Raw genomic sequence first — 24,676 nt, 5'->3', positions numbered from 1 at the left:
TGGTAGAACTAAAAAAAAAAAAAGAAAGAAAATGCTTCTTTATGGAGTATGAAGGACCAATGTAATTTTATTCAAGTGACATGCTTCTGCTTTGGGAAACTTTCAACAGGACCTCACTTAACTCTTCGTTATATATTCATTTACTATACCTGGTATTAACAGGACAAGTATACTCACATATAATTTTATAGTAGTCCACTAACAACATTTAAAATCATTTTAATAGCTCATTAAAGTTACTTTGAGAAATTAGCCTTTTCCAGTTATGGTATTATTATATTAATTATTAGTATGAATTTGTGAAAGCTGTGATTTCTGAGTTCTCTCTTGAGTTTTTGTTAGCATTTTGTTTTTCTCAATTAGCTAGTGATTTCCCTCACCAACCCTTTTTTAAAAAATGTATTTATTTTAATTGGAGGCTAATTACTTTACAATATTGTAGTGATTTTTACCATACATTGACATGAATCATCCATGGGTGTACATGTGTTCCCCATCCTGAACCCCCTTCCCACCTCCCTCCCCATCCCATCCCATCCCTCAGGGTCATCCCAGTGCACCAGCCCTGAGCACCCTGTCTCATGCATTGAACCTAGACTGGTGATCTATTTCATATGCTAATATACATGTTTCAATACTATTCTCTCAAATCATCTCACCCTCACCTTTTCCCAGAGTCCAAAAGTCTGTTCTTTACATCTGTGTCTCTTTTGCTGTCTCGCATATAAGGTCATTGTTACCATCTTTCTAAATTCCATATATATGCATTAATATAGTGTATTGGTGTTTTACTTTCTGACTTACTTCACTCTGTATAATAGGCTCCAGTTCCATCCACCCCATTAGAACTGATTCAAATGTATTCTTTTTAATAGCTGAGCAATATTCCATTGTGTATGTGTACCACAGCTTTTTTATCCATTCATCTGCCAATAGACACCTAGGTTGCTTCCAGGTCCTGGCTATTGTAAACAGTGCTGCGGTGAACATTGGAGTACATATGTCTCTTTCAATTCTGGTTTCCTCATCACCAACCCTTTTATAATATATTTTGTTCTTTTGTTATATTCTCCTCTCTAATAAAAAGGATAGAAGTGGAGACAGTGTGTTTAGAAAAGATCATCCAAATTCACAGACAGAACATTTCTATTAGTATTTCAGTGTTAGTATTTTGTTTTCTGATAGCCAGTTTAAGTAGCCTACATAGTAATTAGCAAGATAAAAGTAATAATGGTTAACTAGTTCTTCTCAGAAGTACTGTAAGCCCTGTATTTGTAATGTTTTGAAAATTTTACTTCTGGTTTTTCCTTTGTAGATTTAATCTCCATGTAAAGCATATAAAATCATTGTAATATCTGGAAGAGTCTGAATTATTATATATTTATATAATTTTTTAGAAACATAGTTAATAGATAGGCAGATGTCCTTTGCAGAATGGAAATCACTTTAAGTTCAATATTGGGTGGCTTAATATATTCTATCAATAATTTTGTATTAGGTAGATTAAAGGTATGTAAGTTTAATGCATTCAGTTGGTTTAATGAAAACATATTAGCTAACCCTAAAGTTTAGACTTATTTGGGGAATGATAGTGAAGCTTTAATGGTAATATTTTAAGATGGTTAGACTCAATATTCACCCCTTTTTTTGTTTATTATTGTAGCACCTTAAATTCAAGGAAACAAATCTTGTAATGCTGCAGCAATTTAATGCACTAGCACAGCTCCGTCGAGTTGACCAGTTGACAATTGATCCTCAAGGAAATCCAGTTGTCAGTTTTACACTCTGGAAATATTATGTCCTGTTTAGGCTGAGCCATTTTAATATGCAGAAAATAAATGGAACAGAGGTAAGCTGAACACTAAGTCAACCGTAGAATTACAATGTTCCTTTTAAAAGGAAATAATCATAAAAATATCTAGGAATTTATGTCTAAAATCATGATTTAACTTTTGAGAAATAATTTTTAAAAAATCCTGATATTTAAAATGTTGAAAAGCTAAAAATATTTATCTAAAAATTTCTAATATACTAGGCAAATTTTGTTAATATAACAAAATATAACCAGATCATGGTGAACAGTAAATACTTTTTCTCTTGTTTTTAAGTATTCTGAGAAGGAATGATAGGATAACAGTTTAAAATGAAAAGAAAAAGAACACTTCCATAAGTAATGTGATCTTTGTGTTTTTCAGAGTGTTTTACATACTGACATGCAAAAGGGCCTGGGGAAGTGATACTAAATGTCATTTAATAGAGGTTGTGATAGAGGAAGGGAAGAATAACATACAAAAAAATGTACATAGTGAAAGAAGAATGATTTTAAAAAGAATAGATAAGAGGGAGAAATAAGCAAGGAGGAAAGTTAAAAGAAGAAAAAGTGAACATGAATGAAAAAGGAAATAAAACAACCATAAGTAAAAGTCTAGATTGCTTTGTTAATAGTTTGTAACAGCTGCTTGGACATATCTACAGTGTATAATTCAGGTCTGGAGCCTGAATAACTGGAAAATTATTAGCAAAGAGTTATTTTTCAGATTGATTCTGCTAAGCTTGTCACAAGGGTAATCCCCCAGCTATCCAAAGATCATGTTCTCTGTAAATATTACTTTGGAAGAAGAGAGAGAAACTATGTTTCTTCTACTGTGGAATTCCAGAACTGAGTTTAGATAATCCTCCAAAGGAAAAAATCTTTTAATATGCTACTGGTATTAGTGTGATTATCTCTTAAAATTCAGACCTCCTTATTGTAAGATGAGCTATAATCAACTTTCCTAGCAGGGTGGTTATAGCAACTGTAGTTCCCTGCAACTGATACACCATAAGTAACTCTGGCCTAAAACTTGAGAACTCCAGCATACCATCAGAAGACTGGAGGTCTCTGGGTCAGCGTATAAGAGCCATGTGAAATTTGCATCAGCTATGGTAGGTCCATGACCCCAGTATCAGTATCTGTTGAAGATGTAGCGCAAGCCTGGAACCTTCAGATGACTATTAATTTCTCCAACTAGTTCTCAAGAGATTTATTTCAGTTTTATGTACCCTCTTGGTACTTCCCCAGAGAGGCTGTAAGTCACTGGTCAGATCTAATAATTAGTTCCAAAAGTTTCCAAAGCTAGCCTGGACTGTAGGATAGTTATTTTAGCTATAGGTGAGGAATTCTCCCTCATTAATGGCCAAACCATTATCTTGATTAACCCTAAATACTGTATTTACCCAAATGTGGATCACTACTGGAGACATAATAGTTATTATAAAACCTTAAAATAGGAAGTAATAGTATAATATAATTATATAAAGTAGAGAAGAATGAGAAAGAACCAATGTAATGTACTCTGATTTAAAGTTCTGAAAGTGTCAATGCCCAGGGATATTTGACCTTTTAATAAAAGACCTAGAATAAAACTGCTTATCTCATCCTTGACAGTATGTGATAATGTTATACTGTATTTCTGCTTTTCTTTGTATGAGAGAGAGTGAGCAAGGAGAGCATCAAGAGGAAGAGATGGAGTAGTGGCCTGCACTGGCCGCTAGGTGACTATGTTAGACCAAACAAGTTAGTTGTCAGCTGAAGGAGTGATTCCAGGGAGCTGCAGCCTCATTAACTACTGAAGTCTAGGGAAGGAAGGGAGAGTCAGTCTGCAGTGATTCATATGTATAAGTTGCTTGTGAATTATGGGTTATTTTCCAGAAAATTCCTGTGTAGGTTATTATAGCAAGTGTTAAGAGTAAAGTTTTTAAAGATCCAAAATGTACCAGGGTCTCCCAACCTCAACTCTATTGACATTTTGGACCAGGTAATTCTTTGTTATGGGGACTGTCCCATACACTGTAGGACATTTAACGGCATCCCTGGTTTTGACTCATTAGATGCTAGTAGCATCTCTCCACCAGTTGCAATAAAGCAAAAATACCTCTGGACACTGGCAAACATTTGCTGGGGGCCAAAGTGGCCCCTGATTGGGAACCACTGAATTATATTGACAAAGATATAGTATTTAAAGTGCAAGAAACCTAATTTTATATTTAAAACATGCCCAGATATTAATGCAAGTCTTACTTTTAGCTTTTAGTAGTTTCTTGGTTAACACAGGAATGAGCCCACATGGGGAATATACCTGTGACAAATTATTCCTTGTGGGGAGAAAGGTAGAGGTAACTTCAGAATGAGCAGGAGTGCTGTTCCTAATCCAATGTTCGTTCCCTCACAAAGGGATGAGATTATCCTTTCAGGAACAAGGTATTAACAACATATTGACTTGCCTTTAACACATTATTAAAGTTAGTCTATTCCATTGACATTTGAGATTTTCCCCCTTAAATCATTCTACTCAAAGAAGCTTTGGGATTTTTGAAGAAAGAAAAAATTCATTAAGAATTTAAGGTGTCTCAAGTATAATCCTCAGGAACCATGGCTTCTAGGTCAGAGCTAACACCTCACCTCCCAGCCCTTTTCTATCACTATAAGCCACATTTGTAAATTTACATTCTAATCAAGCTCAGGGAAAAAAGAGAAATATCAGTCAGAACTCACTCTCTTCTTACAGCCCAGGAGAATGTATTTTCCCTGAAAAGAAATTTTTAAATTAATTTGTTTATTTTTGGCTGCTGCATCAAGTCTTAATTGCAACATGTGGGGTCTTCCTTGCAGTGCATGGCTCTGTAGTTGCAGAGTTTGCAGGCTTTGCAGGCTTTGTTGCCCTGCAGCATGTGGGATCTTAGTTCCCCAACCAAGATTCAAACTGGCATGCCCTGTATTGGATTCTCAACCACTGAACCACCAGGGAAGTCCCTACAAGAAAATATCTAATCTGGATATTTCTATGAGATTGTGTTAGTTGTATCAAGTTAAGAGGCAATGTCATTTTATTTACCCCTTTCCTATTTGTCTCTTCAGGTGACTCAAAATGATATGATAATGGCTGAGAGGCTGTTTGGAATCCTAGCACATGTAGCATCTTCTGAATTACCCCAGTACCGACTGATTTCAATACTGGGTGATGCCAGGTAAACTTTAATTTCTATAGTTTTTATAAGAAGTATTGTTGCACCAGACAAAGTAATACATTACATACACTTCTTAATTGTGCTATTTATTCATTCCACAAACATCCTAAATTTGTTTTTGTCTGGCCTTCTCCAAAGTGTTGGAGCTATAAAGATGAATATGATAAAGTTCTTGCTTTTTTGTGGCTTATAAGCTAATAAATTAACTTATTAGTTTATAAGCTAATAAGTTAAGAAATTTCAGATGTTGTAAGAGTATAGGAGAGACTACGCTTTGGAAGAACATTGGGGAAAGCTTCACAAAGGAGTTAAGATTTTTCTAGCTTGTCAGGAATGAATAAGAGTTTTTTTAGATACAGGGTATGAGGGAAGGAGATCTGCAAAGTCACAGGGAACTGTAAATAATTCAGTTATAATTAGAGCATAGGATGATTGTGAATTGTGATAGTGAAAGTAGAAAGATTGGTTGTGATCTGATTTTGAAGAGCCCAGAAAAACAAAATGAATACTGTGCTTTGTGGTTAAGCACCACAATCAGGTGATTAGATTCATGTTCTCGAATGGCTGCCATTTGAGAGGACAGAGAAGGAAGGGATGGAGAGCACTCAAGAGGCTAGTCTGTATTCCAGGAGAGAGGTTATAAGGGTCTGCACTAAGAAAGAATAGAGAAGATAATTTGAAAAATACATAGAAGTGTACCTGGCAGAAAACACTGACTGACAGGGTTCGGCATGGATAGGAGAAAAGTCAAAGATGGTGTGTCAGTCGTGACTCACTTATGGATAATTCCCCCTGACTAGAGTAAGGAGAAAACAATTGATATTCAAGAAATCAGTTATCTACAAAATCACTGAAAGGGATAGGGAAGCAGTCTCTAGGCTGAGCCTGGAGGGGATCCCAGAGTGATACCACAGAACCAGTCCACCAAGGACACTGCCATCTTTGCTACAGGCTGGGAGCTGGGGAGGTCAGGATACTTGTCCGAACCATGGCCTCCACTTTTCACACAGGGGTCAGGAAGTTCCCCATTCCTCTCCTCAAAACTCGGCTCTACTATAACTCATACCAATAAAATGTGTATCTGGTGTGCTTGCTTCCCCACTTAGTTCAGTTCTGATTTCAGAGCTTACCCATGTGTATCTGACTGGCAGAACTGAAATCTCATAAAAAGCCCACAGAACATTCTGAAAAAAACTACTGAGCAAGGTGCTGTTACAAAATGAACAGTAAATATAAGAAATAGGAAGCATTGAATTAAAGAAATGATGTTGTGGAAAGATTCATTAAAAAGTGGGCTTCCCTGGTGGCTCAGTTACTAAAGAATCTGCCCACACTGCAGGTAGACCTGAGTTTGATCCCTGGGTTGAGAAGATCCCCTGGAGGAGAGCATGGTAACCCACTCCAGTATTCTTGCTGGAGAATCCCCATAGACAGAGGAGCCTGACAGGCGACAGTCCATGGGGTTGCAAATTGTTGGACATGACTGAGCGACTAAGCACAGCACATAATGTAAAAAACTTTAACAACCTGAAAATAATAATCCCAGAATATCCTCAGAGAAAGGATGTTGAAGTTTGCCAAGTTTCTTTCCTTGTTTGGGAGAAATAGAAAAGTACATGTTTATCTATGTGTTTTCAAATTTCAAGGGCTACCATTAGAAAAGAAGATAAGATGTACAATTTCTAAATCATTAACAAACCACTGATCAACCAAAAAAGCAGAAGGGAAGAAAAAAATGAACATGTCAGTTATCACAATAAATATTCATGAATGAAATTCTATTAATTGATAATAGCTCTCAGCTTGGGTTAAAAACTGAATTTCATTTTGTTTTTGAGAAATACTCCTAAAGCCATATATAAAGGTTGAAAATAAAGGGATGGAATATATGTAACAAGCAAATAACAATAAATAAATATGGGAATATTAATACTAGTGGTGATAGAATTGATGATGTTGTTGTTCAGTTGTCCAGTCATTTCCAACTTGGCAACCCCGTGGACTGCAGCATGCCAGACTTCCCTGTCCCTTACCATCTCCCAGAGACTGCCCAAGTTCATGTCCATTGCATTGGTGATGCCATCCAGCCATCTCATCCTCTGACACCATTTTCTCTTTCTGCCCTCAATCTTTCCCAGCATCAGGGGCTTTCCCAATGATTCAGCTGTTCACATCAGTGACCAAAATGCTGGAGCTTCAGCTTCAGCATCAGTCCTTCCAATGAGTATTCAGGCTTGATTTCCTTTAAGATTGACTGGTTTGATCTCCTGGCTGTCCAAGCAATTCTCAGAAGTCTTCCCCAGCACCACAGTTCAAAGGCATCAATTCTTGGTGCTCTGCCTTCTTTATGGTCCAGCTCTCTCAACCACATGTAACCACTGGGAAGACCATAGCCTTGACTACACGGACCTTTGTTGGCAGAGTGATGTCTGCTTTTCAACAAGCTAAGTTTGTCATAGCTTTCCTGCCAAGAAGCAGTAGTCTTCTGATTTCATGGCTGCAGTCACCATCCATGGTGATTTTAGAGGCCAATAAGAGGAAATCTGTCGCTGCTTCTACCTTTTCCCTTTCTATTTGCCATGAAGTAATGGGGTCAGATAGCATGATCTTAGTATTTTTAATATTTAGTTTTAAGCTGGATTTTTTCACTCTTCTCCTTCACCCTCATCAAGAGGTTCTTTAGTTCCTCTTCTCTTTCTGCCATTAGAGCATTAGAGTCGTATCATCCAAATAACTGAGATTGTTGCTGTTTCTCCCACCTATCTGATTCCAGCTTGTAACTCATCCAGCCCGTCTTTTTGATGATATCAAAAACTTAAAATCCACCAAAAAAGATAAAAATTATGAAACAATGCAACCAAGATCACAGCTTCTAAATATGTTAGCAAATATAAGTATACATTTAAAAATTCACGTTATTGTGGTAAATATTAACCTATTTGATCATTTGATCAAATAAACACAATTAGAAAAGAATACTGAGGATTTGTATTTGGTACAGTACTGTACCAAATAAATGTATTTAGAATTGTATTTCCAGAAACTTATTCCAAATTCAGGGGGGGAAAAGCCTATTTAAATACCTATGAAAAACATTAAAAAATTGAACATATATTTAAACTCAAAAACAATTTTCATATATCTCAAAAAGCATATTCATGCATGTAACTTTCTGTAATCATAATATCATAAAATTAAAAAAGAATGAGACAAAAACCTGTCCAATTGCAGTTGGAAAAGCAAAGAAACAAGCAAATTCTTAGAAAATAAGATACAAGTGCCTTTAAACTTTAAAAAAGTTGTTTGACCTCAAAGTTATAGACAGCACAGACATAGGTATCCAGGGATTTTCATTACAGTGTTCATAATATTAAATAACAAAAATATGAAAACTCAGTTCAGTCACTCAGTCGTGTCCAACTCTTTGCGACCCCATGAACTGCAGCATGCCAGGCCTTCCTGTCCATCACCAACTGCCGGAGTCCACCCAAACCCATGTCCATTGAGTCGGTGATGCCATCCAACCATCTCATCCTCTGTCATCCCCTTCTCCTCCTGCCCTCAATCTTTCCCAGCATCAGGGTCTTTTCCAGTGAGTCAGCTCTTCGCATCAGGTGACCAAAGTATTGGAGTTTCAGCTTCAACATTAGTGCTTTCAATGAACACCCAGGACTGATCTCCTTTAGGATGGACTGGTTGGATCTCCTTGCAGTCCAAGGGACTCTCAAGAGTCTTTTCCAACACCATACTTCGAAAGCATCAATTCTTAGGCACTCAGCTTTCTTTATAGTCCAACTCTCACATCCATATATGACTACTGGAAAAACCATAGCCTTGACTAGGCAGACCTTTGTTGGCAAAGTAATGTCTCTGCTTTTTAACATGCTGTCTAGGTTGGTCCTTTCCTTCCAAGGAGTAAGCGTCTTTTAATTTCATGGCTGCAGTCACCATCTGCAGTGATTTTGGAGCCCCCAAAAATAAAGTCAGCCACTGTTTCCACTTTTTCCCCATCTATTTCCCATGAAGTGATGGGACCAGATGCCGTGATCTTAGTTTTCTGAATGTTGAGTTTAAAGCCAACTTTTTCACTCTCCTCTTTCACTTTCATCAAGAGGCTGTTTTGTTCTTCTTTGTTTTCTGCCATAAGGGTGGTGTCATCTGCATATCTGAGGTTATTGATATTTCTCCTGGCAATCTTCATTCCAGTTTGTGCTTCATCCAGTCCAGCATTTCTCATGAGGTACTCTGCATATAAGTTAAACAAGCAGAGTGACAATATACAGCTTTGACATACTCCTTTCCTGATTTGGAACCAGTCTGTTGTTCCATGTCCAGTTCTAACTGTTGCTTCTTGACCTGCATACAGATTTCTCAAGAGGCAGGTCCAGTGGTCTGGTATTCCCAACTCTTTCAGAATTTTCCACAGTTTATTGTGATCCACACAGTCAAAGGCATTGGCATAGTCAATAAGGCAGAAATAGATGTTTTTCTGGAACTCTCTTGCTTTTTCGATGATCCAGCGGATGTTGGCAATTTGATCTCTGGTTCCTCTGCCTTTTCTAAAACCAGCCACATGTCCATTAATAAAGGACCAATTACTTGCAGCTATCAAAATTATTAGAGGTTCTAATATGAAATAATCTTTAAGATGTCTTAGAAACTAAAAATACAAGATATAGAATAATTGTGTAGTATGCTGCAATTTGTGAGAAATAGAACATATAATTCAGAGATTTCCTCGTGTAATTTTAAATATTTGATTTTTTAAAAATGATTGTCTCTGCATCTATTGAGATAATCATATGGTTTTTATTTTTCAATTTGCTAATGTGGTGTATTACATTGATTGATTGGCGGATGTTGAAGAATCCTTGCATCCCTGGGATAAAGCCCACTTGGTCATGATGTATGATCTTTTTAATATGTTTTTGATTTCTGTTTGCTAGAATTTTGTTAAGGATTTTTGCATCTATGTTCATCAGTGATATTGGCCTATAGTTTTCTGTTTTTGTGGTGTCTTTTTCAGGTTTTGGTATTAAGGTGATGGTGGCCTCATAGAATGAGTTTGGAAGTTTACCTTCCTCTGTAATTTTCTGGAAGAGTTTGAGTACGATAGGTGTTAGTTCTTCTCTAAATTTTTGGTAGAATTCAGCTGTGAAGCCGTCTGGTCCTGGGCTTTTGTTTGTTGGAAGATTTCTGATTACAGTTTCAATTTCTGTGCTTATGCTGGGTCTGTTGAGATTTTCTATTTTTTCCTGGTTCAATTTTGGAAGTTGTACTTTTCTAAGAATTTGTCCATTTCTTCCAAGTTGTCTATTTTATTTGCATATAGTTGCTGATAATAGTCTCTTATGATCCTTTGTATTTCTGTGTTGTCTGTTGTGATCTATTTTCATTTCTAATTTTGTTGACTTGATTTTTCTCCCTTTGTTTCTTGATGAGTCTGGCTAATGGTTTGTCAATTTTATTTACCTTCTCAAAGAACCAGCTTTTGGTTTTCTTGGTTTTTGCTATAGTCTCTTTTGCTTCTTCTGCATTTATTTCTGCCCTAATTTTTAAGATTTCTTTCCTTCTACTAACCTTGGGATTCATAATTTCTTCCTTTTCAAGTTGCTTTAGATATAGAGTTAGGTTATTTATTCGACTTTTTTCTTGTTTCTTGAGGTATGCCTGTATTGCTATGAATCTCCCCCTTAGCACTGCTTTTGCAGTGTCCCATAGGTTTTGGGTTATTGTGTTTTCATTTTTATTCATTTCTATGCATATTTTGATTTCTTTTTTGATTTCTTCTGTGATTTGTTGGTTATTCAGCAGCGTGTTGTTCAGCCTCCATATGTTGGAATTTTTAATAGTTTTTCTCCTGTAATTGACATCTAATCTTACTGCATTGTGGTCAGAAAAGATGCTTGGAATAATTTCAATTTTTCTGAGTTTACCAAGGCTAGATTTATGGCCCAGGATGTGATCTATCCTGGAGAAGGTTCCATGCGTGTTTGAGAAAAAGGTGAAATTCATTGTTTTGGGGTGAAATGTCCTAGAGATATCAATTAGGTCTAACTGGTCTATTGTATCATTTAAAGTTTGTGTTTGCTTGTTAATTTTCTGTTTAGTTGACCTATCCATAGGTGGATTATTAAAGTGGTGGAGTATTAAAGTCTCCCACTATTATTGTGTTATTGTTAATTTCCCCTTTCATACTTGTTAGCATTTGTCTTACATATTGTGGTGTTCCTATATTGGGTGTATATATACTTATGATTGATATATTCAACATCCATTTATGATAAAAACCCTCCAGAAAGCAGGAATAGAAGGAACATACCTCAACATAATAAAAGCTGTATATGACAAACCGTCAGCAAACATTATCCTCAATGGTGAAAAATTGAAAGCATTTCCCCTAAAGTCAGGAACAAGACAAGGGTGCCCACTCTCAGCAGTTCTATTCAATATAGTTTTGGAAGTTTTGGCCACAGCAATCAGAGCAGAAAAAGAAATAAAAGGAATCCAGATTGGAAAAGAAGAAGCAAAACTCTCACTGTTTGCAGATGACATGATCCTCTACATAGAAAACCCTAAAGACTCCACCAGAAAATTACTAGAGCTAATCAATGAATATAGTAAAGTTGCAGAATATAAAATTAACACACAGAAATCCCTTGCATTCCTGTACACTAACAATGAGAAAACAGAAAGAGAAATTAAGGAAACAATTCCATTCACCATTGCAATGAAAAGAATAAAATACTTAGGAGTATATCTACCTACAGAAACAAAAGACCTATATATAGAACACTATAAAACACTGATGAAAGAAATCAAAGAGGTCACAAACAGATTGAGAAATATACCGTGTTCATGGATTGGAAGAATCAATATAGTGAAAATGAGTATACTACCCAAAGCAATCTGTAGAGTCAATGCAATCCCTATCAAGCTACCAACGATATTTTTCACAGAACTAGAACAAATAATTTCACAGTTTGTGTGGAAATACAAAAAACCTCGAATAGCCAAAGCAGTCTTGAGAAAGAAGAATGGAACTGGAGGAATCAACCTGCCTGACTTCAGACTATACTACAAAGCCACAGTCATCAAGACAGTGTGGTACTGGCACAAAGACAGAAATATAGATCAATGGAACAAAATAACCCAGAGATAAATCCACGCACCTATGAACACCTTACCTTTGACAAAGGAGGCAAGAATATACAATGAAGAAAAGACAATCTCTTTAACGAGTGGTGCTGGGAAAACTGGTCAACCACTTGTAAAAGAATGAAACTAGAACACTTTCTAATACTATACACAAAAATAAACTCAAAATGGATTAAAGATCTAAATGTAAGACCAGAAACTATAAAACTCCTAGAGGAAAACATAGGCAAAACACTCTCCAACATAAACCACAGCAGGGTCCTCTTATGACCCACCTCCCAGAATATTGGAAATAAAAGCAAAAATAAACAAATGGGACCTAATTAAAATTAAAAGCTTCTGCACAACAAAGGAAACTGTAAGTAAGGTGAATAGACAGCCTTCAGAATGGGAGAAAATAATAGCAAATGAAGCAACAGGCAAAGAATTAATCTCAAAAATATACAAGCAACTTCTGCAGCTCAATTCCAGGAAAATAAAAGACCCCATCAAAAAGTGGGCCAAAGAATTAAACAGACATTTCTCCAAAGAAGACATACAGATGGCTAACAAACACATGAAAAGATGCTCAAAATCACTCATTATCAGAGAAATGCAAATCAAAACCACAATGAGGTACCATTACATGCTAGTCAGAATGGCTGCTATCCCAAAGCCTACAAGCAATAAATGCTGGAGAAGGTGTGGAGAAAAGGGAACCCTCTTACACTGTTGGTGGGAATGCAAACTAGTACAGCCACTATGGAGAACAGTGTGGAGATTCCTTAAAAAACTGGAAATAGAACTGCCATATGACCCAGCAATCCTGCTGCTGGGCATACACACTGAGGAAACCAGAATTGAAAGAGACTTGTGTACCCCAGTGTTCATTGCAGCACTGTTTATAATAGCCAGGACATGGAAGCAACCTAGATGTCCATCAGCAGATGAATGGATAAGGAAGCTGTGGTACATATACACAATGGAATATTACTCAGCCATTAAAAAGAATATATTTGAATCAGTTCTAATGAGGTGGATGAAACTGGAGCCTATCATACAGAGTGAATTAAGCCAGAAAGAAAAATACCAATACAGTATACTAATGCATATATATGGAACTTAGAAAGATGGTAATGATAACCCTGTATGCGAGACAGCAAGAGAGACACAGATGTACTGAACAGTCTTTTGGATTCTGTGGGAGAGGGCGAGGGTGGGATAATATGGGAGAATGGCATTGAAACATATAAATTCTCGTATGTGAAATGAATCGCCAGTCCAGGTTCGATGCATGGTACAGGATGCTCAGGGCTGGTGCACTGGGATGACCCAGAGGGATGGGATGGGGAGGGAGGTGGGAGGGGGGTTCACGATAGGGAACACATGTACACTCATGGCGGATTCAAGTCAAAGTATGGCAAAACCAATACAATGTTGTTAAGTAAAATTAATTAATTAATTTAAAAAAATGATTGTCTCTAGGAGTTAAACTGAGGTTTAACTAGTGCAGGGTTTCATAGTGCAGAAGATTACTTTTTACTGTATATTTGTATGTAGTGCTTGGAATTATCTTTTTGGGTTTGTTCTGGTTTTTTGTTATTTTTTTTTGTTAAAATTATTGTATTAGTTTCTAAAAAAAGGATTTTAAGAGATTTTCCATCAGTATTCCTGAAGTAGAAGAAATGATAGTCTCTAATTAAGGCAGAAAGAACCTGATCCCAGATAGAAATTCTGACATGCAAGGAGAACTAAAGAGCAAAGAAAGTAATAAATTTGTGGGATGAAACTAAATAAACATTGACTATATAAAGCAGCAATAATAGTATTGTGAGATTTTAAAATCAATGTATGTATTGAAATGAGTAAATTAGGAAAGAATAAAGACTGAAAATGAAGGAGCTAAACATTTATCTAAAAAAGTTAGGAAAACAATAGCAAAATTGAAGAAAATTAAATAAAGGAAATGATGACATTGAAAGCGTAATGAAAAACTGATTATTTGAAAACACTACTGAAAGTGATGGATAATTTGTATATTGCGTTCATAATTAAAAATAAATAAAATAAATATAGATAAATATCTATATTACTTTCTTCTTTATGAGTGAGAAAATTATGCTACCAAAATATCCAGTAAATGAGACTGATTATATAATTGACCTACATCAAATTTTATTCATTTATTAAAATGTTAATTTTAATAACATAGAAAATGCTTATTATATAACATTAAGCAAAAACAGTATACAAACCTGGATGGTTAGTATGATCTTACCTTGTTACAAAAATTCACAGAGAAAGCCTATGAGGAAATATGTCTAATGTATACAATTTCCTGATTTATATAGATTTATATGCTATATATTTATGGATGATTTTACTCTATTTCTTTATACTTTTCAAAATATGTACTCCTTATAATTTTTTAAATTGCTATGTTATACTCTTATTAAATTGGAAAATGAAGACATTTTCTAAAAGATATATTCCCTTTTTGCTCCCAGTCTTCAGTTCACAGTTCATAGTAGTTACACCACTTCCCTGAGAGACACCCTAAGTGGTCGAAACCAGAAAGCAACCTTCATGAATGATGAGTTGCTGTCCTCTGGAATTCTAGGCTTGTGGGTCTGCAAGTGATACTATGAACACTATGTTCTTCATTATCAAATGAAGCTTCCTGTTTCATTATTTACCTCCTGCTGAGATCTTGCTCTTGATATGATAATAGCTAGAGGTATTTTTGTTCTGCTTTTCCTAAACTTAAACCAGTATTGCATTCCATTTCTAGCTATGGATAATACTACTGAGCTACATAATGAAATTATGAACTATTTGTGTGATTTATAAGATGTGTAACTAACATATTTTATGGGATATAAAGACTATGGAAGTTTGGTCTACTATGTGTTTAATTGCTTTGTGTGTGTGTGTTCTGTGTTATTTAAGTTTTATATTGATTTTTTTAAAGACAGTTTTTTCATCTTAGAAATGCTTGAGACATGTCTTTGTTGATGATTAATAGTGAAACAAAAGAATTTGAGTTATATAACTTAATTAGTAGAGAAATTGGAGTAGTGAATTGACTTTAAAAACTCAAACTTACAAAACAGACATTCAAAAAAGCATATGCTACCCTCTAAAATCAACAGAAAAGGCATTTTCACCAATTGGATAAGTAACTCTCTAAGTCTCTTTATGGTCTTTCTACAGGAAGAAGCAATTCCGGTATCTTCTAGAAACCAAAGGGAAAAAACCTGGTATTGTCAGTGAAGAAAATAATGATAGCAAGAGACTTGTGGGAGAAAACACAAATCGTGCTACACTGAATTATACCACAAGAGACTTTTATACTGAAAAGCTAGAGGTAAAACTACCATTATCTTTGGAACTTATTGTCTGGATAAATTCCAAATGGCTTGAGACTTGGGAGTTATACGTTTCTTTCTCTCCTAATCATTTAAGATAACCTTTTTTAATTCTGGAATGTTAGTCAGCCTCATATCCAGAGCTAGGGGCAGTAGGCACCAAGGAATTAGGGAGAAGTAGAGCCCTTAGTTCAATATATTTAAGCAGAAAAGAAATGTTCAAAAGAAATAGGTACCAAAAGTTTAGACCAAAGTAGGACCAGGATTCAGATCTCTCTGAATTAAGAAAATTGAAATAGATTTGCTCTGAGTACTTACCTAGCCTGTGCCAGACTGGCAGAAGACACAACAGAACCTCCATTTCTCCAAGGACCATTGCGTAGGTCCTTGATGTTTTAATTCACTATTTTGTTCTCCTACCGCGTTAGCTTCTGTGTTCTTAGTCACATAATTTTAACCTATTCTGTTCCCACTAGTCTTTTAGACATAAAGGCTAGAACCAATTCTTTACTACTGTATGTGTTCAGAAGTTTTTTGAGGGAATGCTGTGTTAGGGGACTGCAGAACTATAAAGAAGAGAACCATACAATGCGTGCCTTGATGGAACTCAGAGAAAGGTGAAGAAACGTGTCACCTAATTAAAAATAAGATGTTAAAATTCTGCAAGAGTTTTTGAGGGATCTAAGGGGTGTGTGTGAGTGTGTATTGGCCAAATATTCTTCAAATGTTTTATAATGGTTGTGAGATTCTTTATTCAAACTATATTGTAGCTGAAAACTCATTATCTCAAAAGAAAGCAAAACAGCAGAGCTGCCCCTGTTGTAGATGGGTCTCAGAGCTCTATTTGATTGGATCTTCTATTCTTTTCCTTTCTCCTTACCTCATTCCCAGACCTGAAGAATCTCTTTGGAACCCCTAGGCCTCTAAGGATTATACTTTGAAAAGCACTTAACTCAATGCAACAATATTTTTATAGCATCCTGAAGGATGTTTTGAAAAGATTCTTCTTTAAATTCAAGCTTCATGAGGTAGTTGTATATCACTGAACAACTCCAACAGTGGAGAAATTCTTACCCATGTTAAGCTGCCTCCTAATAACTTTCAATTAGTGATGCTAATGTTGCCTTATGTAGAAAACAGAGCAAATATGTTCCTTATGAAAACTCTTTAAATACTTGAAATGAATTACTTGAAGTTGTCTTTATAGTTATACTTTCTTACATTCAAAAATCACGTATTGAGCACCTGTCACATGTAATACTTGGACTGTAACAAGTTGCTGTTATTATCCTCATGAATCTCACATTCTAATGGAGGAGACAGACATATGCAGGGATAATGTAAATCACTAAGTCAAGAGAGTGTAGCTCAGAGAAACTCTACTCAGTGCTCTGTGGTGACCTAAACAGAGAGGAAATCAAAACAAAGAGGGGATATGTGTATACGTATGGCTGATTCTCTTCAACAGAACAGTGTAAAGACACCACACTCCAATTTTTAAATGTCAGTTTTCCTTAAAGTAATTTAAAATTTAATATAATCCCAATAAGAAACCAAAAATTTTTCATTGAATCGATCCTACAGTACCTGTGGAAAAATAAACATAAATAACCATAAAAACTCTGAAAAAGAAAAATGATGAGGAGAAAACTAGCACTACTAGATAAATTAAGACATATCATGGTCTTATCAGTTAAAACAGGGTGTTTATGGAGAGATGGTCTAGTGGGATAGAGTGGAAAATTCAAATGTACATCTAGATAAAAAAGAGAATTTATGATATGATAAAGAATAATCTCAAACAAATCAAGAAGGATTATCCCAGTAGTGATTTGAAAATAACTACAGAATTAAGGAGGAAAAAAAGCTGGATTCAGACTTTATACTTACATTCGCATTAATTCCAAATGAGTCAGAGATGTTGAAGTTTATAATGAAAGGGTAAAATATCTATAAGAAACCATGAAAGATTAATGTGCAGCACTGAGATCAGTAAGACCTTCAGAGAGATAAAATAAGCAATGACAGAAAACAAACTGAAAAAAATAATTTGCAACTAATCTCCCTAAATTATCAAGAACTTTTAGAAATCAGTGAGAAAAGGGACCAACAATCTAGTATAGGTTGTGTTACTTATTCAAAAATAAGTGTAAAATAATATACCATTTACCATGACAATAAACACTGTCAGTTCAGTTCAGTCACCCAGTTGTGTCTGACTTTTTGCCACACCATTACTGCAGCACGCCAGGCCTCCCTGTCCATCACCAACTACCGGAGTCCACCCAAACCCATGTCCATTGAGTCGGTGATGCCATCCAACCATCTCATCCTCTGTCATCCCCTTCTCCTCCTGCCCTCAATCTTTCCCAGCATCAGGGTCTTTTCAGATGAGTCAGCTCTTTGCATCAGGTGACCAAAGTATTGGAGTTTCAGCTTCAACATCAGTCCTTCCAATGAACACCCAGGACTGATCTCTTTTAGGATGGATTGGTTCGATCTCCTTGCAGTCCAAGGGACTCTCAAGAGTCTTCTCCAACACCACAGTTCAAAAGCATCAATTCTTTGGTGCTCAGCTTTCTTTAAAATATATATAAGCCCTCCGCAGAGAAAATTGTAATGTTTTATTGAAAGACACTGAAAAAGAACTAAATGGATAATTTATGTTTATGGACAGAAACTTTCTACAAAGTAAAGATGTCAGTTCTTCCTAAATCCATCAGTATAAGGCAGTTCTAATCAAAATTTGGACAGTTATTTGTGGAACTTCACCAGTTGATCCTAAAGGTGTCTATTGAGCAAAGGACTTAACACAGCAGTATAAGTGAGGAGAACTTGCCTTACCAGATATGAAGTACTATTTTTAGCTGTAGTAATTGAGGTAATATAGGAATAGATTCATAGATCCATGGACAAAATAGCCAGAACTAGCCCATGTTTATGGGAAAACTTTGTACAGATATCAGGTATTGCTGACTTGTACAGACAGCCTAGCTAATAAATGCTACTGAGGAAATGAAATATCAAATCAGAAATACATATCCCTACCATGGTGTACTTTGTTAAAAACCATATTTAAAAACTTAACTCCAGATCAAATAAAAACCCAAATATGAAAAGCAAACTATAAAATTCTCACTTAAAAAACAGATGAAAACATGGCCATGATTGGGTAGGCCATGATTTTCTAACCCCCTGCCCCCCAAGGGCACAAACTGTAGGGAGAAATTTTGATAAATTTGGCAATAGAGGTCATTTTTTTGAAAAAAAAAAAAAAAAAAACAGGAAGAGTTTCCATGGAGTCATATAAGCAGAGTCTTGATTAAAGTGGTTTGAGAGGTAAATAAGCAATCAAGAAGTAAAGATAGCAAATGCTGACTCCTGTTTTGAGAAGTATCAAAGGGAAAAATAAAATCTAAAGCCACATAACATTTGAAAAGAATAATTTGCCATTAGGAGATTTGGATCTGCGCCCATGATTCCACCACTTATTTATTGCCTGAAAGACCTTGCCCCGGTCCCTTAATCACTTTCTCTTGACTCACAATGTAGCATTCCCCACTTCCTGAAAAATATTTAAATCACTGCAACACAAAGTGCTCGTTCTCTCTCCTCTGTATATCTTGAGTTGTTGAAGGAATTACTTGAAGTAAGTTTCTCACAAATCAGGGTAAGCCGCCCCTTTCACTATACGTATGACGTGTATAATTCTGTTGCTTGGTAAGTGTTCATCCAATGTCCTGACTCATTCTGAAAAAGATTTGAGATGGATGGAAAGCTGAAAGGGACTTGAAAGAATCCAATCCTGTTATTAGACAGCTGGGGGAAACTGGAAACTTAGGTGAACAACTGAGGCTCACATAGTGAATTCCTGACTGAACTGCCTCTAGAACTCAGACCTTCTGATTCCTGGCCTTGGCCCCTTTCAGTTTATCATGAATGCATCCTAAAGTCTTCTTGACCACCCCAGCACAAAGCTCTCGTTTCTTTGAACACCGGTGGTATTTGCTGTCTAAACATCTCATCCAGCACTTAGGTACTGTTTCATTTCTTTTAGTTAAGCTTTTAATGTGTGTAGGACATCTCTCCAACTAGACTGCAGGTTCTTCAAGAGCTAGATTAGCTTTTTCTCCAGGTAGGTATTAGTAGATGACAGCTGTTGCTGCTGCTGCTGCTAAGTCGCTTCAGTCGTGTCCGACTCTGTGCGACCCCATAGACGGCAGCCCACCAGGCTCCCCGTCCCTGGGATTCTCCAGGCAAGAACACTGGAGTGGGTTGCCATTTCCTCCTGAAAAGGCAGCTAATCCTGAGCAAATCTCTCAACCTTTGTTAACCTTAGATTCCCATTTATAAAATGGAGATACGGATTAAATTCCTATACAAGTACCATTATCATTAAAATAACTCTATAACAAGTCTACCATGACCTGCTTTTTTCTATCTTCATGACAATAAAATTTTAGTTCAATGCACTAACATAAACAGTATTGTACAGAGTTCATCTCATCAGGATTGAACTTGTGAAATACTTGTTTTATGACCCCCAACAAGGATAGAAAAAAATAAGTGTGTGATGTGTGAAAGCATTTGAGAATGGAAAAAGCATTATTCAAAGAGGAGCAACTTCTTGACAGGTCAGGGCAAGAGAAGTATCTCTAATGTGCTCTTAACAGGATCATTCTGAACATGCAGAATGAGTCGTGCTGGCAGACACCTGATGAGTTTTAGAGTATACTGCATGGAGATGCAGAGTAATTGGCTTAGTGGAGAGAAGAAATGAAGCAAAGATGCTTTCAAACACATTTACTAATTAAGGGTTAGTATATATTAGATACAATTCTGTATCAACATGTTTATAAAGAAGTCATGGAAGAAACTAGCACAAAATTGTAAAGCACCAAAAATTGCACTATGCCAATTAGAAAAGTTTAATTTGTATTATATGTAAATTATTTAACAGAAGTCATCATTTAAATATCTTTATATTTTTCTTATCCCTTATTACTATAAAAATTTTCCAGTCCTACCTACTGCTAGAAATTTTTTTAAAATTCAAAATCATGTTTTAAGAAACTTAGACGTCTGTAAGAGAGGTCTTCTACTTCTATAAATACATTGCTCATTGCAAAATAGTGCTTGTTTTAGTTATTGATCTCTATTGATTCACACTTATCTTTCTTCCTGGTAGTCTCCTTGTTTCCCAGATTTATTGAGTGTAAAAAGGGAGCACCTAAATGCTGTTCTCATTGATAAGCTAACTTAGTGCTGATGATTAAGTCCCAGGCAATATTTCAGAGTTAGTGAAGTTCGGTTCACCAGAGAAGTCACCAACTGGAATGATCTGTTCTTTATTGCCCATTAAAATCTGTACATATTTTTATGATAGGTCAATACATGACCTGTTGCTTTTAGGACATGAACTAAATCAGATCAGCATGTTGACCCCTGAATAGTAAGTGATTATTTAGAGAAATCTTATATGTTATAAGAAAATTTCCAAAATGTGCCTCTGTTACAGGAAGTTAGTGACAATTGGGACTCATTGTTAACTTCTATTAATTAATCAAGAATCCAAAGCATATTTATTTTTTGTTTTATAAATTATAAAACTTTGGAAAAGGAAGAGAAGTAGAAAAAAGGAGTAGAAATACTCATCGTCTCACTACCCTAAGACAATTTTAATGACACTTCAGTATATTTTCTTTCATTAATATTGAATATATTTTTGTAATTTTTTAATGAAAATTTCAAACATATGACAAAGTTGAAATAATTTTACAGTAAACATTCATTCCCCAGACCTAAATTCTACTGTTAGTATTGTACTGTACCATGTACTTGCTTTATCGCTTATCTATCCTTTTCCCCATCCTCTATCCTTCAATAATCTATCTTATTTTTTAAATTTATTTCAAAGTAATTGCACACATTACCATGCTTCTCCCTAAATAATTCAGCGAGCAGGTCATTCAGTTCAGTTCAGTTCAGTTCAGTCACTCAGTCGTGTCCGACTCTTTGCAACCCCATGAATCACAGCACACCAGGCCTCTCTGTCCATCACCAACTCCCGGAGTTCACTGAAACTCATGTCCATCGAGTTGGTGATGCCATCCAGCCATCTCATCTTCTGTTGTCCCCTTCTCCTCCTGCCCCCAATCCCTCCCAGCATCAGGGTCTTTTCCAATGAGTCACCTCTTCACATCAGGTGGCCAAAGTATTGGAGTTTCAGCTTCAACATCAGTCCTTCCAATGAACACCCAAGATTGATCTCCTTTAGGAAGGACTGGCTGGATCTCATTGCAGTCCAAGGGACTCTCAAGAGTCTTCTCCAACACCACAGTTCAAAAGCATCAATTCTTCGGCGCTCAACTTTCTTCACAGTCCAACTCTCACATCCATACATGACCACTGGAAAAACTATAGCCTTGACTAGATGGACCTCTGTTGGCAAAGTAATGTCTCTGCTTTTTAATATGCTGTCTAGGTTGGTCATAACTTTCCTTCCAAGGAGTAAGTGTCTTTTAATTTCATGGCTGCAATCACCATCTGCAGTGATTTTGGAGCCCCCAAAAATAAAGTCAGTTACTGTTTCCACTTTTTCCCCATCTATTTCCCATGAAGTGATGAGACCAGATGCCATGATCTTAGTTTTCTGAATGTTGAGTTTAAAGCCAACTTTTCTCTCTCCTCTTTCACTTTCATCAAGAGGCATTTTAGTTCCTCTTCACTTTGTGCCATAAGGGTGATGTCATCTGCGTATCTGAGGTTATTGATATTTCTCCCGGCAATCTTGATTCCAGCTTGTGCTTCATCCAGCCCAGAGTTTCTCATGATGTACTCTGCATATAAGTTAAATAAGCAGGGTGACAGTATACAGCCTTGACATACTCTTTTTCCTATTTGGAACCAATTTGTTGTTCCATGTCCAGTTCTAACTGTTGCTCCCTGACCTGCATATAGGTTTCTCAAGAGGCAGGTCAGATGGTCTGGTATTTCCATCTCTTTCAGAATTTTCCACAGTTTATTGTGATCCACACAGTCAAAGGCGTTGGCATAGTCAATAAAGCAGAAATAGATGTGTTTCTGGAACTCTCTTGCTTTTTCTGTGATCCAGCGGATGTTGGCAATTTGATCTCTGGTTCCTCTGCCTTTTCTAAAACCAGCTTGAACATCTGGTAGGTGCCCAATATGCTGCTGGAGATCAGTGGAGAAATAACTCCAGAAAGAATGAAGGGATGGAGCCAAAACAAAAACAATACCCAGTTATGGATGTGACTGGTGATAGAAGCAAGGTCCGATGCTGTAAAGAGCAATATTGCATAGGAACCTGGAATGTTAAGTCCATGAATCAAGGCAAGTTGGAAGTGGTCAAACAGGAGATGGCAAGAGTGAACATCAACATTCTAGGAATCAGCAAGCTAAAATGGACTGGAATGGGTGAATTTAACTCAGATGACCATTACATCTATTACTGTGGGCAGGAATCCCTTTGAAGAAATGGAGTAGCCATCATGGTCTACAAAAGAGTCTGAAATGCAGCACTTGGATGCAATCTCAAAAATGACAGAAGACCTACAAGACCTTTTAGAACTAATACCCAAAAAGGATGTCCTTTTCATTATAGGGGACTGGAATGCAAAAGTAGGAAGTCAAGAAACACCTGGAGTAACAGCCATATTTGGCCTTGGGGTACAGAATGAAGCAGGGCAAAGGCTAATAGAGTTTTGCCAAGAGAATGCACTGGTCATAGCAAACACCCTCTTCCAACAACACAAGAGAAGACTCTACACATGGACATCACCAGATAGTCAACACTGAAATCAGTTTGATTATATCCTTTGCAGCCAAAGATGGAGAAGCTCTATACAGTCAGCAAAAACAAGACCAGGAGCTGACTGTGGCTCAGATCATGAACTCCTTATTGCCAAATTCAGACTTAAACTGAAGAAAGTAGGGAAAACCACTAGACCATTCAGATATGACCTAAATCAGATCCCTTATGATTATACAGTGGAAGTGAGAAATAGATTTAAGGGACTAGATCTGATAGAGAGCCTGATGAACTATGGACAGAGGTTCGTGACATTGTACAGGAGACAGGGATTAAGACCATCTCCATGGAAAAGAAATACAAAAAAGCAAAATGGCTGTCTGAGGAGGCCTTACAAATAGCTGTGAAAAGAAGAGAAGTGAAAAGCAAAGGAGAAGAGGAAAGATATACCCATTTGAATGCAGAGCAGATCATTAAAGTTCAGTAATTCATATAACTTCTTATTTTGAGGTATAATTTATTTGCAATGAAATATAAATCTTAGGTATACAATTGTTAAGTTTTGACAAATACATATACTCATGTAACCCAACCTCTATCAAAACTTCATTTTGTACTTTTCTTTTTCCATTTAGTATTATAATGTAAGCATTTTCCTTGTTACTATAAATCTTCATAGTAGATTTTAAGGGCAGTGTTTGTTGATATTTTAAATTTAACCTTTTAAAAATTATTTTACTATTTTGATTTGAGCTGGAGGTTTCAGTAGATCCTTTTTCAATTAGTTAAACCTATTTTCTCATTGATATTTATTATTTATTTCCTTCTGTGATTATTCTTTATTTCTGTAAATTGCTCCCCCTATAATTCTGGTTACCTTATCAATTCCATTAATTTTTTCCCATATATATTATGGCATTTTCCATCATCATGTCTGAATACTCAAAGTATCAATTGCCAAAATAAGTGTTGAATTCTTGCGTTAATCAAAATGGCTTTGTTTCAGCTTCTAGGATGAAATCCAGGCCCAATGCCCCAGTTACCTCAGGTCTCAAACTTCCTCTATTGCGTTTTGAACCCAGGTTTTTCATTTGGGCTTCCCTTGTGGCTCAGTTGGTAAAGGATCTGCCTGCAATGTGGGAGACCTGGGTTTGATCCCTGGATTAGGAAGATCCCCTGGAGAAGGGAAAGGCTACCTACTCTAGTATTCTGGCCTGGAGAATTCCATGGACTCTATAGTCCATGGGGTTGCAAAGAGTCGCCTGAGCAACTTTCACTTTCACTTTTCATTTGCAGACTGCCAGACCCAGAAATTGAGTGGGTGCATTGTCTCATCTAAAGGTCAAGTTCTGGGTCCCAGGCTTGTATATATGTCCTCTTTCTCCTTGTACAC

General features: G+C 36.4%; 1 protein-coding gene across 6 annotated transcripts in view; it reads left to right on the top strand.

The window, feature by feature from the left end:
- The window catches only part of LRRC49 (leucine rich repeat containing 49), a 152,662-nt gene that overhangs the window by 126,457 nt on the left and 1,529 nt on the right, over positions 1-24,676 (top strand). For all 6 annotated transcript variants that reach the window (XM_061157950.1, XM_061157949.1, XM_061157953.1 and 3 more), the window contains 3 exons: positions 1,664-1,849; positions 4,898-5,007; positions 15,358-15,511. In XM_061157950.1, coding sequence (XP_061013933.1) covers positions 1,664-1,849; positions 4,898-5,007; positions 15,358-15,511 — 450 coding nt within the window. The remainder of the gene's footprint in view (positions 1-1,663; positions 1,850-4,897; positions 5,008-15,357; positions 15,512-24,676) is intronic.

This window comes from Dama dama, chromosome 12, assembly GCF_033118175.1.
Source record: "Dama dama isolate Ldn47 chromosome 12, ASM3311817v1, whole genome shotgun sequence".
Classification (NCBI taxonomy): Eukaryota; Metazoa; Chordata; class Mammalia; order Artiodactyla; family Cervidae; genus Dama; species Dama dama.
This window is presented reverse-complemented; position numbering and strand designations above follow the sequence as displayed.